The following is a 17,107-nucleotide window of genomic DNA, read 5'->3' as shown; positions in this document are numbered from 1 at the left end:
AGATGTTTAAGGGGGTACTTTTGGGTGACTGGTGTCTTTTTTTTGTACCAAAATCAGATAAGTATTTTGAAAACATTTTTTTAATTCATTTATTAACATGGTGGGTTGAGTCCTTTTTGTGTGTGAGATCACTGACTTCAACAAGGATTTTGCTCTTGAAAAAAAGCCTCCTCCACTTACCATTAATGGCTCTCTGATAAGGGCAGAGGAAATACTTGACTGACAAAAATTCAGAGGCCCCCAAAAGGGGATTGGTGTTTAATTTCCAGAGGGAAAAAAAGCCATCTAAAATTTCCGAATAAGGTTTGTCTATTCCGTGTAGTTTATGGTGTCTTCACCAAGTACCTATTTTGCTTCGATCAGTGTAACTGAAAGCAAACATTAGTTTCTTGTCAGTTTTTTTACTTGATTATTCACGTAACTTTGATGGCCATGAGTGATCATTACAGAGAGTCACTTGAATAGCCTGCCATTTAGTGAATAAACCCCTTAGTTTGTTGTATAGAACTCCCGGTTTAAAGTATAACTGGGTAAATATATGTATGTTCTTAAACATGAGGCCTTGCAAGTACTTGTCTGTTTTTAGCCCCTTATTCCCAAATCAAGTAAACCAAGACTTGAGGAATTTTCCTATTTGGATTAAGAAAGATGTGAAATGTATTCATCCTAGTTTTGAACTTCTGTCCCTGTTACTTCTTGAGCAAAATTTGATCCAAAGTGAACTAAATCTATTCTATCCATTGACAAGAGATTTCTAATTCTACATTTATTATGAATTATGAGTTAAAGTAGTCTCTATCCAAACAGCGTTTCGTTTATCCAGAACCAAAGCACTGTTTCACCCACTATTATAATTTGTAATGTTCTTACATGACATCCAGTAAATGGCCATTTACAAATGATAATGGTTATTGCACTTTAGTGAATAAACACCAATGTTTTCAATATATGCCAAGAAAAATATTTAAAAAGTACTTTGCTTTCCTGTTTTCCAATTTTATTGAGCGACTGCATATATTTTCTTCTAATAATCACTATATTATTCATGTCACTGACACTGTTCTTATGGACACTGCTTCTAATTTACAGATGCCATTAAATTGCAGATCAACACAATTTGAATTGTAAACAAATGACATCATTGTCATATTGCTATTATATACTTTTAAGACCTTTGTCTTAAAAATAGACTACAAAAAACAATTGTGTTAGCGTCAAACTTTTGTTTAAGGGGGTTTGAAATGGGGGAGGGGTGTAAAGGGTGAAGAGGTAGGATGGAAAGTGGGGGGGGGGGAGGGAATGTGATTGGGGAGTGGAAGGAGAAAGGGGGCAGTGGTGTGGGAAAGAGATTGGGAAAAGTGGTGCAAGGGTTTTTTTTTTTGAGTGGGTTGGTGCTTTCTATGAGAAGTGGGGTCTATATGAGTGTGAGGTGGGAGTGTATATGACGGGTGGGGTATATATGGGGGTGAGATTCTATGAGTGGTGTTGGGGTGTAGTAGATGCATGTGTACCTATTTTAACCTGGGAAATGTTGGAGTATATATATATATATATATATGACAGAAAAAAGACTGCGCTCAACAGGTAATAAAGATCTGAATGTAGTTAATAAACAGTATTGATTAGCATAATTGATTGACTATACATAAATTAAATTCTAATAGAATAGCTGAATTATTACTGGTATTTTCTAAACATGCTAAACTAAAATCAATGGGTGTAATTGTGGACCTGTATATAATTAAACTAAAATAGCTAAAACCCTAAATCACTAATACAAATACATGAAATAAGTGATATAATAATATAATAAAATACAAATTTCTGTGAAAGAAAAAATATATATAAAAATAAAAATAAAAAGTGAAAATAAAAAATGAAAAATGAAAAAAGGGATTCAAAAATAGGATCTGGCAGCTCTCCACAAGGACCAACGACCTCCCAGGAATCTGCGAACAACAAAAAAAGAAAGCGCCCGATCCTAGTGCAATATGAAAAAAAACACTTTTAATACAATCGATTAGGTCCAACAAAAATACACTCACAAACAAATAAAAGGTAAAAGCATGTTATGAGTATACTCATTCGCCTCCACGTGCTGCTGTAACTCCGTTTGTAGACTGCTCTCTCTTGGGTGAAGTGTCTGCTTCTCCAGTAGCCCTTATCGGTGCAGGAACTGTGAGAGTCTCTGGAACCGTGACCCGGAAGTAGGATCAAATGCCAGGATGGTGGGTATATGACCCTGAGGTTTGGTGTAGACTGGCAAGGTGTTATTTCCCTATAATGTCCACTTGTATGAAGTACCCGGTTCCTGTACCTCTACTGGCAAACCGCTCCCTTCAAGGATAGAGCTCCGGTCTTTCCCGTAGTCCTCCGGTGGGTATAGGGGTTGGAACTGTAACCCGGAAGTGTAATCGCCCCCTCTGTGTAAACCGGATGCGGAGCAACGGATGTGCGACCCCGCTGTTGAGGTCTTATTATACCGGCAAAGTTCCAAAGTCCTGACACAACTGTGCAATGATAAAAGGCAGCAAAACGGCAGCGAACGAGTAATAATAAAAACTGGTCTAGATACCAATAAAAAATCCTCCCTACGCGTTTCTTCACTCAGTGAAATCACCCTGAGTGAAGAAACGCGTAGGGAGGATTTTTTATTGGTATCTAGACCAGTTTTTATTATTACTCGTTCGCTGCCGTTTTGCTGCCTTTTATCATTGCACAGTTGTGTCAGGACTTTGGAACTTTGCCGGTATAATAAGACCTCAACAGCGGGGTCGCACATCCGTTGCTCCGCATCCGGTTTACACAGAGGGGGCGATTACACTTCCGGGTTACAGTTCCAACCCCTATACCCACCGGAGGACTACGGGAAAGACCGGAGCTCTATCCTTGAAGGGAGCGGTTTGCCAGTAGAGGTACAGGAACCGGGTACTTCATACAAGTGGACATTATAGGGAAATAACACCTTGCCAGTCTACACCAAACCTCAGGGTCATATACCCACCATCCTGGCATTTGATCCTACTTCCGGGTCACGGTTCCAGAGACTCTCACAGTTCCTGCACCGATAAGGGCTACTGGAGAAGCAGACACTTCACCCAAGAGAGAGCAGTCTACAAACGGAGTTACAGCAGCACGTGGAGGCGAATGAGTATACTCATAACATGCTTTTACCTTTTATTTGTTTGTGAGTGTATTTTTGTTGGACCTAATCGATTGTATTAAAAGTGTTTTTTTTTCATATTGCACTAGGATCGGGCGCTTTCTTTTTTTGTTGTTTATATATATATATATATATATATATATATATATATATATATATATATATATATAGTGTAACAGAGCAGATGGCACACAAATACAGATGAAGACAGGTGCTAGTCCCATATGGGCAGTTAGTTTCCTGCATTCCAAAGCAGGGAAGCACATTTATTCTTTGTGTTTTCTACACCCTATGTGTGGTTTTTCTGCCCCCCATTTATTTATCATCTGTTTTATTTTTTTGCTTAGTACAGTTTTTGTTAGTGCTGGACATTCATTTATTTTGTATGCCCTAACCATTTGTTCCTTAAGCTGGTATTTACATATGTTCATTATTATTTTTCCAGCTTATGGTTGTTATTTTCTTTCCCATTAGTGGTTTCATGTGGGGACCGTCCGGTCATCATTTTCAGAGGGATCTTTTTGATGTCCTCTGTTAATGTTAGGATCCTCCTCCCCCCTTCCCCTTATAAATCGGGTTTTTCACTTTTGAGGTACTGTACTTTTAGCATATTTGGGATCTGAGTTTTGTTTGCATCTACCCTGTCTGGTATTGTTTTTAAATGTATGTTTTTTATTGTGTTTTATTTGTTTTCATAGTCCATGATTAATAAACCTTTTTGATTCTATACATATCTTTTTCATGATCAGAGTGCTTAATTTGGGATTTCCTTCTTTGTGTGTGTGTGTGTGTGTGTGTGTGTGTGTATATATATATATATGTGTGTGTGTGTGTGTGTGTGTTTATATATATATATATATATATATATATATATATATATATATATATATATATATTGCATGCTTTACCAGATATATTTGTGTATATTTTATGTGATCGCAATGTGGTCATTTGTTGGTTTCCTCTTCTATGGAGTTGCCTTCTGTGGGCTGAAATTTTATTTTAAAGGACATAACATTACATACAGTACTGTAGTATGCAGTATTTAAGAGATCCGACAATGATTATTCACACTTTAGCGCTGTCAACATTCACACCTGCCTTTCACCGATATTCAGAGAAAGAAATATGCTGTGCTCAGAATAATCAGAATTAATTTAGTGGCATTGCTAGCTAGGGAAAACCGTTTTACTTCATTCTGTATTTATTACCTTCCAGTGTAGGAAACACTAGATAGAACCATATGAAGGTAGTAAACTAAATATGTATTTTGTACAGGGGTAGGCAGGCCTGGATGGGCAATGCTCAATTTGTGCAAAATAATGTGGCAAACTTTAAGACCCAGCAGCCCCATACTCCTAACAGTCATAGGTCTAGACTCTATGGCAACTCCTCCCCTCTGCTTCTGTAGGACTCTAAATTCCTCTCCCCATGTGTACCTTATGCCCAATATGTTGCAATGAATGTTGTGTGTGAATGATGCTGAGTGACTGTGTGTACATTGGTGTCTTACTGATGCTGAGTGATAGAGTGTAAGGTGTTCATGTTAGTTCAGGTATGTTTATTGAATAGCTCTCCATCAGAGTTGGAAGAGTAAATATGTATTCCATGGGCATAAGTGAATTCTGGGGCATTTAGAAGTACTGAAAAACACCTACAGGGGTGTAAGATCAGGTCAGACTAACTTTTATCGTTGGCATGAGAATTAGATTGACTAAGCAAGTGAAATTGCCCTCATTTTGAATGAATTTGTTACCAGCTGATGAATTAAACAAAAGTGAAAACAGAAGAATTAACAAGTTAGCTCCCATACAAAGGGGACACAGGATGCATAATAGGAGCAACTGGTAGCTCACGAAGAAAGCAGACATGTTTTTCCTGGGATGGTATTTTGGGTCTGCCCCGCCTTACATTTCAAATAGAAAAGATACAGGCACTCCTCACACGGACCAGTCTTAAATTTCCCAGCCAGCCCTGATTGTGTATAATAATTTATATAGAGACTTCTGAAATTGTGTAAGTGCATGTTTTTGTACATATACCGAATGTGAAAAGGATACTAACTTTTATGTCTTAATTTCCTCACTGCAGCTACTTAGGAAACGGCACATAGGGAATGACATTGTTACTATAGTCTTCCAGGAGCCGGGGGCCCTTCCGTTTACTCCAAAAACAATCCGATCGCACTTTCAGCATGTATTTGTAATAGTTAAAGTCCACAATCCATGCACAGAGAGTGTATGCTATAGGTAAGTAAATATTATTTTCCAAAACATACCTCTGTTTCAACTTACCTGTTCAAATAGCAACCTGCTATTAGGTGCAAGTGTGAAATTGTCATGGTAAATGGTGTTAGAGTGCCACTACTTTTCTTTCTATTAATCTAAATTTTTCTTTCAATCAAAACATCTGTTAATTTGCAAAAAAAAACTTTTTGTAAATTAATGTAACAGTGTAATTGTCTTTCTTTAAACAAATGTAATCCTATGTAAAGGAAACATTTAGCTGTCTTATTTTAGTTTTTTTTTTCAGGGCCTCTGAACAGGGGAGTGCTTGTCAGTCAGGTTAAACACAAGCAGGGAAGAGAGAGGTGGCGTTGCCTGTGCAAACTCCTGTTTAGCACATTGTGATATCACCACAAAAGGGAGTAGCTAGAGGAAATAAACCCCCTCCCTGTATCAGCTTGCACATAGTCAATACTTTAGCTTTCAATCACTTGAATGGAAATAGATGCATTGTTAACCGTTTTACTTTACTTATCTCTAAATAGAGTAGGGATCTAAGTGCCTTGTGGAATACTCATTAAAGTGTGATCTGTAGACCACTCAGTCTTTCACTTTATGGCAACACCATTGGAAAAAAAATGCACTATATAAAAAAAAGTTATTATTAATGTGTGTGTGTGTATGTATGTATGTATACAGTATGTATGTGTATATCTATCTATCTGTCTGTCTGTCTGTCTGTCTGTCTATATATCTGTCTATATATCTGTCTATATATCTGTCTATATATCTATATCTATCTCATGGGATGAACGAGTCAACCTGCCTGATATACAGTATAATCGCTCACATGCTGCAATGCACCTTCAAATAAACTCATTCAAGTATTTAGTTCTTGATGTATGTAACTATTTTGGCTGCATCCTAGATATGCTCATCTACAGTGGGTACAATACTACCATCTTTGGTTTTTAAACCTTTGGTGGACACAATGTAAATAACTAATTACGTTTTTAATGGTATAAGCACTTTCAAAAATGATACGCATCTTGCACATACAGTAGCGTTACATAATTATATTTCACATTATGGTCGCTTGTAACACATACACATTTCCCAACTTCTTTAATGAACACTTATTCATTTTGTTTTTATTGTTTTACCAGTGGTTGCATAGGTTTAGTTTTCCTTAGCGGGTAACACATTTTTTTTTCTGTTTTATATATCATGAATTACGTTACTTTTGGTGCCATTTCTGTTCGGTTCAAGGTTCACTGCTACGGGGTTATTAAATGTTGTGCATTTCACTTTGTATGTATCTTGATTAAGCTCTCAGTGGATAAACGTTGATTTTACCAGAATAAACATTCTTACCACTTTATTTATCAATCAGTTACAGAAACCCTTGTTCATTCTTTCCAAGGTGAGAGGATGCTGCGCTGGACTCTATTTTAGCCTTTTGAGTCCTTGAACAATTCCTAAATCATCCTTTATAATTACATCATCATTACGGTCTCACAGGAGGGGCCTGTGTGCACCAGGTGGTTTCTGCTGGGAGCTCCTATGACGTCTGAATAAAAACACAACTCAATGTTTTTAAACAATTTTTTTATCTGAAATGAAAATGTTATTCCAGAATTGATTGATTCCCTTGTACAAAATATTTCTCTATGGTGTTATATAAACATTAGTGTTTTTCTAGTGGACATGTAATTTAAGTAAATCTAACATTATATTAATGTGAATGTCAACAAGAGATAGCAAGGGTTTTGGTCACTTTCCATGCCAGCGACACTTCACATAACATATAAGATTTATGTTTGAATAAGTTTTGTGAGATGATAATGTTTCCCACTGATTTAGTAATATATAATAATAAATGCTATTTAATAGCTCTCAATCGATACTGTATATGTGCCGTTTGTTTATTTATATAAGCCACATGCTTGAAATCCTACTACTAACAATCACTGCTGGAAGAACATACAGTACAGTACAACTTCCTGAAATCTTTCCAGCTCTATATAGAATTTTTCCAATGTTAGTTTTATATACTCTTAAATAAGTTTAGATTTCTAGTTAAGTAAACCCGGTAGCATTTCCCAACAAGATTTAAGTTTCAAAATAGTCATTACACATCAAAATGTTTGTAAAACGTAGTAATTCAATGTAGGAAAGTTTGCTTGTTTGCTTTCCTCGTTACCAACATTTTGCTCTTCTGTTTTAATTTCTAGCGTCGCTGTTTCAAGATCAAAAGACGTCCCACCTTTTGGCCCACCTATTCCCAAAGGAGTGACTTTCCCCAAATCCGCTGTCTTTAGGGATTTTCTTTTGGCCAAAGTGATTAATGCAGAGAATGCAGCACACAAGTCAGAAAAATTTAGAGCTATGGCGACCAGAACACGGCAAGAGTACTTGAAGGATCTGGCAGAAAACTTTGTTACAACAGCCACTGTAGATAGTTCAGTAAAATTTAGTTTTATCACCCTTGGGGCCAAAAGAAAGGAGAAAGTGAAACCCAAGAGGGATGCTCATTTGTACAGTGTTGGAGCCATTGTATGGAATGTTCTAGCACAGGACTTTGGCCTTTCCACAGACATTGAATGTCTTCTTGGAATATCCAATGAATGTGTCATCCTTGTTGAGAAGGAATCCAAAAATGTGGTGTTTAACTGCTCCTGCAGGGATGTTATTGGCTGGACATCCGGGTTAATGACTATCAAAATGTTCTATGAAAGAGGGGAATGTGTTCTTCTGTCTTCAATGGATAATTGTGCTGAGGATGTCCGAGATATTGTTCAGAGACTAGTGGTAAGTTGATCCGATTCAAATACTGTTACAAATGCACAAACAACTTAAAGTAAAAATGTTAAAGCAGCAGTTCAAGCTGCCGTTTAAAAAAAAAAAAAATCATTCAACATGTACATCAATACAATCTGCACACTGACAAGCGATTAGCGAGGTTGCCGATCGATCAGTTCTCCTGTGATAGATCTGCGAAGATTCGGCTTGGGGGTTCATTAAATCACTGTCAGTGCTGCAGAAGAGTACCCAAGATGCAAAGTTCTGTGTGGAAGATCATATAAATAAACCCAGAGTATTATACTTATACTCTATTTCGGGTATACATAAGAGCTACCGTTGCTCGTAGGAAACTCCACTAAAAATAAAAAAGAATAAAATGTTATTAACATATATGCAATAAAGACAATTCGTGTGATATTAACTATATACATACAGTATGTGAATAAAATCCCCTCGGTGAGAGAACAGCAGGTAAATACTTTGTGCATCAAAGTATTGAATGTCTGGGATAAACCTAATGTGTGTCTCAATAGTAAATGTTATTTTCTTTAACATCTGTAGAAGGAAGTTTGTTAGGTTGGAAACTTTTATAGAAGGGCATATAATTATGTGCATTAGCAGTAACCAAAGAATTAAACAGCTGTAACTACTGTACAGTTGTGTAATTCAAGCTTGGTTACATTAATCACCATATTTTTCTAATTTCCATAGTTACAATGTGTGTGATTACACCCTCAGCTGTCAGTTGTGTCTTTATAAAGTATGAGAGCTGGCAAATCTGAGTTACACACCACATTGTGGGAGGTACCTTTAACACGGCAACCACAATATCAATGTCAATATGGCTTTAATCTTAACTACTGAAATCCATATAATTTCCAAGCAAAATAGCTTAACAAAAAAAATCAGTTATTGCTCTTCTCAATAATTAAAACTAAAATATTGTTTTAAAGATGCTGTTCAAGCTAATATCCTACGTGTGGGTTTTTTTTTAGAAATAATTTCTATGCAATGAGAAGATGCTTGTAGCATTAAAAAAAAAATATATATATAATTTTTTAAAGACGTTTAATGTATTCTAATGTAACAAACATTTTTGTTTCTACAGCTCCATTTACAAAGTCACATCCACTTCCTCTTCTGAAACAGGCTCAGACACACCCCTTTTACTCTTTCTCTAGCAGTGCACCAATTGTATCTAGTGCTTGTCTGGTCACAAGATCTTCCATATAGAATGCCATCTGAATCCCCTCAGGGGGTTACAAAAGAGTTCCATTTTTGAGTTGCACTCATACAGCAATGGTGGTGGTACTGTAAGTATTAGGGTGCAATAAACCCAGTGTATTATACTCTTATTTTAGGTATATATATATATATATATATATATATATATATATATATATATATATATATATATATAATTCAGCTGAATTGATTAAACTGTGGGGCATACTAAGCATATGGTGTAACAGCAACTTAACTTAACTTTAGATATGTACCCAGCTCTATTTATGCCCATTGACTATTCTAGGGCTATATTTTTGTAGTGCCACGTCTGTATACCTACAACCTATTTTATTGCTTTAGTCGCACGGGTTATTTCTCTTCCCGTCCCGACCAACTGATTCTGCAGTTAAGTTGCTGTTACACCATATGCTTAGTATGCCCCACAGTTTAATCAATTCAGCTGTTTATATATTAGAGGCTGCATATGCTGCACAGTCAGATATTTTGTATAACACCCGATTCATTGTTCAGCTGCTGGAGTGTGTGTCTCTTTTCAGCTTTATGTGAGGTTTATCCTCAATCTGCTTTTGTGGATACTTTGTCAGTATGGTTTCACACAAACTTGTTTGATATATTGCCACACTGTGGTTACACTGCTCTAAATATTGTGAAGTAAAGAGATATTAGTAGGTTTTTTTGTCTGGTACATTTACTATTGAGGCACACATTGTGTTTATCCCAGGCGTTCAATACTTTGATGCACCCAGTATTTTCCTGCTGTTCTCCTCTCACCAAGGGAATTTTATTCGCATATGTATATAGTTATATCACATTAGTTGTCTTTATTGTATATATGTTAATAACATTTTATTCTTTTTTATTTTTAGTGGAGTTTCCTACGAGCAACGGTAGCTCTTATATATACCCGAAATAGAGTATAATACTCTGGTTTATTGCACCCTAATACTTACCACCACCATTGCTGTATGAGTGCAACTCAAAGGGGAACTCTTTTGTGACCCCCTGAGGGGATTTACATTGTGTTGTATATGGAAGATCATGTTACCAGACAGGCACTCGATACAATTGATGCAAAAGGGGTGTTCCAGAGCCTGTATCAGAAGAGGAAGGGGATGTGACTTTGTAAATGGTTGCTTGCGAAACAAAAATGCTTGTTACATTAGAAAACATTAAACATATCTTTAAAAATATATATATTTTTGTTTAAATGCTACAAGTATTTTCTCATAGTACAGAACTGATTTATAAAAAAACACACATGTTGAATATTGCTTGAACAACAGCTTTAAAACATAATTTTTGTTTTAATTATTGAGAAAAGCAATAACTGATTTATTTTTGTTAAGCCAGAGAACCTGATTCAAGGCTATTTTGCTTGAGAATTATATGGATTTCAGTAGTTGGGATTAAAGCCATAATGATATTATGGTTGCTGTGTAAGGCTGCGCTTATAAAGCCGGCGATGCAATGTTGCGTCAAAACAAATGCATTGAATCCGTCGCATGCGCTTATAGTAGACGCGACGGCGACGGAGCGACCTAAATCTCTGTAATCAGTAGAATTTGATTTTTACCGCGACGGTCTCACCATGTGACAGTCTATAAACCAATCAGATAGCTTCTGATGCAGGGAGAGGGGGGATGTGTGTGTGAGTGCAGGGAGAGGGGGGATGTGTGTGAGTGCAGGGAGAGGGGGGATGTGTGTGAGTGCAGGGAGAGGGGGGATGTGTGTGTGTGTGTGTCTGTCAAATGAAACACTATTGTAACGGGTTTCCCCCCCCCCAATCGCAGATACAGTGTGGGGTGCAAGAGAACATACGGTGTTACCATAGGTGTGGTGCATTACCTGTTGGCTCACAGGAGGGCTGAGCTTCCGCCATGGGGAAACCTGGGGCAATCTACTAGTGATCTCAATTATAACGATGCAGCGCCTCCACCTGCGATGGCTCCCACCAGAGGGGGAGTGGTTCCTCGCAGGACAATACCCAATAACCACATACAACTGATTGGATAAGAACTAATATCTTTACTAACGTGCCTAGAACATATAATATCAACCTATAGCAACAGGTGTCCCTCTCTAAGGGCAACCTGACTCGACTTCTCCCCGGACACTAACGCTAACTGGCACCAAGGTGCCGTCCACACTTTATGCATCACGGCGGACGCTACCACTTGGGCGACACAACGGACGCTACCATCCCAACACAATGATCCCACCCAAAGTCCCGCATCCCCAAGTCATATACCAGCGTGTGTGTATGTGTGTGACTGCGCAGCCACTATGTCTGGTGATAGGCCTTGTTGGTGCACGTGATGTGATGAGTTACCTGCCCGGGCTCCAGCCACGGGTGCCGCTATACCACTGGGGTTGGATCGCCTGGGGGTCCTCTGATGCTGGGTGAATTCCGGCGTGGATAATATCACCGCTTCTCCCCGCCGTCTGTACTTTGGTGAGAAAACGGGCTGAACTCCGCAGACCGCAGTAACTCCTTGCTGGGCCTCCGTAACGATAGTCTAGCTCTCTCTCTCTCAGCAACCAATCAGTATGCTCGTTCGTTACTAACACTATATGAGGGCAGGGTCCCTAACCTAGGGCCTGTCCCTACCACACTCAGCTACGATGACTCAGGGCTGTCTGGGGCCTAGGGGGAGTACTGGCCTAGTGCCGGGAGTCACTGACTCCTGCACCCTACCTGCTTCCCCTAGCTGCTCCTGTTGCCAACTCTCACGTAATCCAGCCCGCGAACTGCATCTCTTTGTTGCAGCATAGGGTTCCTGCAGCCCTATTCGCTCCCTGGCGTCATGAGACCGCTCCAGAGGCTCATGGGACTTGAAGTCCCCTTACAGAACCCTCCTGTCATTTGCTAGGGCTTCGCGGGCTTTGTCTGGCTCTCCACTGCACATGTGCGAACTCCCTAGACTCCTCCCGTCGCTCCTAACCCTTGCGCATGCGCAACCACTTCTCAATGGTGGCGCCTTGCTCTGCGAGCCACGGTGAATGTTCCTGGGGTCCCAGCAGCAACCTCAGGGGACCTGGCTACACTATATTAACAACTTTAAAATAGTATATTCTCCCGTAATTTAAAGTAAAAGTAAAGTAAATTCAGAATAAAAACAAAAATTACAACTCCTCTCCTTTTCAGCCTTCCCCCTTGCTCTGATCTCCGCCCCTCTGCCTTGCCCTTTGCCTGACGTCACTCCCCTTGTAGCCAGAGGCGTCTCCAGAACTCAAATTACAACTTTCGCAATGGCTACGGAGACGGGTCATCCATAGCCGTAGCTGGCACTATAAGCGCAGCCTTAGACTTACCACCCACAATGTGGTGTGGAACTCAGATTTGTCAGCTCTCATACTTTATAAAGACAAACAACTGACAGCTGAGGGTTTGATCACACACACTGTAACTATGGAAATTAGAAAAATATGGTGGTTAACGTAACCAAGCTTGGTTTACACAACTGTAGTTACAGCTGTTTAATTCTTTGGTAACTGCTAATACAAATAATTCTACAGTATGCCCTTCTATAAAAGTAGTATTGAATATTAGAAGCAGAAATACACTACAATTTTATTTTAAGATTAATTACCTTAAGACTTATTTTTTTTGTCAAGTTGCCAACCTACCAAACTTCCTTCTACAGATGTTAAAAAAAATAACAGGTTATACAGCTTCAAATCACCAAATCCAATGTATTAAGCTGGTTGACACTATTAAGCTTTAGGAAATTGCTAGATAATTTTCAGTCCTTGTCAATCTACTACGTGATGAAGGATTTTGTAATGATCTTCCAGGTCCTGCTGTTGCAAGCCTCTCTTCTTCATCTTACTTTTGGTAATTGTCTGGGCCTTTTGATTTTCATTGGAATCCAGTTGAGCACCATATTAGTCCAAAAATTGACATTTCCTCTTGCGAAATGTCCGGCATACTGCTACTTTAATTTATTCACCCTTGTGATGATGTCACAGACTTTAATTTGTTTCCGAACCCATTCATTTCCCCCCCCAGTATCTTTGGATAATAGCCAGCAAACATGTCATCATTCTTCTTTGAATTGTCTGAAACTTCTGAATTCTCTTCACATTTAGGTTCCAAGTTTCTAATCCATGCGCATTGAGCACAGACCACTCGTCAAACACTTTCTTTTTGAGGCACAGTAGAAAGCTCCCTTGAAATATTGCCTTTTCCTCCAAATGTGTTCCATCCTATTGTCATTCTCCTATTGATTACAAGAGTCCTATCGTTTTGGTACTTACTGGCCAAGATAGATAGAGAATAGAACTGGCAGAATTGAAAAACTATTTATTCTGATCATTGTAGAGTTCAAAATGTAGGCAATTCAAGTATTTACCATTCATTTTGATTCCCTTTTTTCCACCAATTCAATTGGGGCTATGCACTAAGCAGTGATAACTGCTTTTAAGAGCGCACAGTGGCTTTTAAGGCAGATACAGCCTACTGCGCGAGTTACTAATCAGTGATAACAGCGCTTTATCGGACTTAAAAGGCATTTTTCCAGCCCTGCGAGCAAAACACGTCCGATCAGGCAGTAAACGGCAAATGCGCCATATTTTGCCAGTCAGCGCGATTCTCTAAGCCAGGGGGGCGCAAACTTTTTTCCCTGTGCCACCCTACCGGCGGTCCCCTCACTCCCGCGCCCCCCCTAACTCCCACTTACCTGCGCTCCGGCGTCATGACATCACGTTGCCATAGCAACGCGACGTCACATGACCTCGCAACGTCATTTTGACGCCGTGTTGCCATGGCGACACAGGAAGGAAGCCGCCGGAGCCTAGGTAAGTAAAGGTTTACAGAGGCCCTGCAGCTCCCCCGGCACTTACAGTATAGTAATGGCCAAAATTACTATTATCCAGATATGGATAAAAGTGCATTTGCCCATTTAAAATACAACATTAACAAGCAGAAATAAATAAATCTTGCACTCACCGCTGCCAGGCTGCCACGATGAAGGCCGTCCTCATCCTCATGACCGTGTCCTCCGTTGCTACAAACAATACAGAATAATAAAAAAAGACATTTTAATATCTCCTAACCCCTTAATCACCTTAGCGGTTAGTAACTGCCATAGTAGGGGTTAACCCACCCTTCCCGGGTTAACCCACCCTGCCCCACTACCCCGCTACCCACCTGGTAGGCCCAACCACCCATCCTTGGGGACAATACCCCCTTCACCCACCCCCAATAAAAAAATACACACAACAGCCCCACTACCCACCTCATGGACCCCCAATAAACCATTACAATATTTAATAAAAAATACACAACCCACCCACCCCCTGTGCCCCCACATAACGCAAATATTTATTTATTTATTTTACACACAATTAATACCCCAGGCCGACGGGGGTCCCTGGGTGGTCCCGACGGGTGTCTGCAGGCCCCAGAGTGCAACCTGGGGAGTACCAATGGGTGTCTGGTGTCCTCTGGGTGGTCCCCGCTAGGCTCCATGGCCTCCAGGTGGTCCCCATGGGGTCCACGGGTGGTTCTGCAGGTGTCTAGGGGTCCCCAGGTCGGCCCCATGGGTGTCTGGAAGCCCCTGAGTGGTTCTTACAGCGGTCTATGGGCCCTCGGGTGGTTCCCATGAGGATCTGGGGGCCCTCGGGTGGTTTTCATAGGGGCCTGGGGGGCCCGAGGGTGGTCCCCGCAGGTCCCCGGGGCCCCTACAGCTGTGGGGACCCCGGTTCTTCCCCGCGGACGTCCCCCATGGGTCTTCAGGTGGTACCCGTGAGCATCCAGGGGTCCTCGGTTTGGCCCTGTGGGTCCCCGCAGGCCTGCAGTACCAATCCTGTATTTAAAAAAATAAATAAACATGGCCTACATTTAAATCAATACACCTCCCCCCCCAAACACATACACTACAGTAATGGGCAAAATAACTATTATCCAGATATGAATAATAGATTATTTGCCCATTATTAAACACATTAGCCAGACAGCATAAATAAAGTAAATAAAACCGTTCTACTTACTCCTGGCAATATGTAGGGCATCCTCGTCAGCTTACTGCAGGTCAATGTCCTCCGTTGCCAGAAAAAAAACATTGCAAAATACAAAAATACAATCTAATGTCCCCTAGCCCCTTAATCACCGTAGCGGTTAATAACCACTATAGTAATTACGGGGTTAACCCACCCTCTGCCACTACCCACCCAGGAGACATAACCACCCCCCCCAGGCAACCACCTTCACCCATTCATTGGTACAGTGGGTACATCATGCCCCTATAATATGGGCATGATTGACCAATATACCAAGAAACGGGGAAGGATTAAAAAATCAGGCACAAATAAAAAACAGACACCTGTGGGGACCACCCTGAGGCCCCCAGACACCCGTTGGTACCCCCCGGGGTGCACTGTGGGGCGTGCGGACACCCGTCGGGACCACCCAGGGACCCCTGCCGGCCTGGGGAATTAATCGTGTGTGTAAAATAAATAAATATTTGCTTTATGTGGGGGCACTAGTGAATTGTTTATTAAATATTGTAATGGTTTATTGGGAGCCTAGGAGGTGGTAGTGGGGCTGTTGTGTGTGTTAGTATTTGTTGTAGGTAGCGGGGGTGCGTGAAGGGGTTATTATCCCCAAGGATGGGTGGTTAGGCCTACCGGGTGGGTAGTGGGGGAGGTGTAGTGGGGCAGGGTGGGTTAACCCCTTAATTACTATAGCGGCGATTAAGGGGTTAGGGGACATTAGATTGTCTTTTTTTATTCTTCTGTATTGTTTGTAGCAATGGAGGACATGCTGATGAGGAGGAGGACGGCCTTCATCGTGGCAGCCTGGCAGGGGTGAGTGCAAATGATATTTACTTTATTTATGCTGCTTTACGTTTTATTTTATAATGGCAAGTGCACTATTATACATATCTGGATAATAGTTATTTTGACCATTAATGTACTGTGTGTTAGGGGGAGGGGGGGAGGTTATTTATTTAACAGTATTTATTTATGTATTTATTTTGGGGGGGGGGGCTCAGGATTAGTACCGCAGGCAAGCGGGGACCCCGGACACCTGCGGGGACCAACCGGGGGTACCACCCGAGGGCCACCACCAGCCTATAGTATCATTCCTGTGCATAAAAAATAAATTAAGATCTTTTATGTATGTTAGGGGGTATAGGGGTTGTCCCCAATAAACATGCTATTGTGCCTTACATGCTATTGTGTCCCCAATAAACATGCTATTGTGCCTCAACCCTTTCTTTGCCTTAGTGGATAGCAACGGCGCTTCCCCTCCGTCCCACTTTGGGAGCGGGGAGGGGACCAGACCCACAGGCAGCAGGCCGGATACCCTGCTTGCCCTGCGCATGCGTGCCGGGACCTCGGGTCTGCGCATGCATTCGGGGAATCGCCGCCATTTATTTATTTTTACTTAAAAAAAAAAAATATATATATATATATATATATATATATATATATATCTATCGGGCCCCCTCGCTGACTCATGGGGCCCAGAACACCAACCCCGGCAGACCCCCCCTGTTAGCGGCCCCTGCTTCTGTCACATACCTTTTAATCCTTAACTTGCTTGTATCATCATGTAATCTAATAATGCAGCATTCTCGTAAATGTCCCTTATAATATCAATGCATGCTTCTTCAACATTGTTACTTCTTAATGTATTTAATATGACTGGTAGACAGAATCA

At 40.6% G+C, this 17,107-nt stretch overlaps 1 protein-coding gene across 9 annotated transcripts in view; it reads left to right on the top strand.

The window, feature by feature from the left end:
* The window catches only part of SIPA1L2 (signal induced proliferation associated 1 like 2), a 330,464-nt gene that overhangs the window by 146,452 nt on the left and 166,905 nt on the right, over positions 1–17,107 (top strand). For all 9 annotated transcript variants that reach the window (XM_075596857.1, XM_075596850.1, XM_075596848.1 and 6 more), the window contains exons 7-8: positions 5,255–5,412; positions 7,623–8,199. In XM_075596857.1, the coding sequence (XP_075452972.1) occupies positions 5,255–5,412; positions 7,623–8,199 (735 nt within the window). The remainder of the gene's footprint in view (positions 1–5,254; positions 5,413–7,622; positions 8,200–17,107) is intronic.

This window comes from Ascaphus truei, chromosome 4 (genome assembly GCF_040206685.1).
Source record: "Ascaphus truei isolate aAscTru1 chromosome 4, aAscTru1.hap1, whole genome shotgun sequence".
Classification (NCBI taxonomy): Eukaryota; Metazoa; Chordata; class Amphibia; order Anura; family Ascaphidae; genus Ascaphus; species Ascaphus truei.
This window is presented reverse-complemented; position numbering and strand designations above follow the sequence as displayed.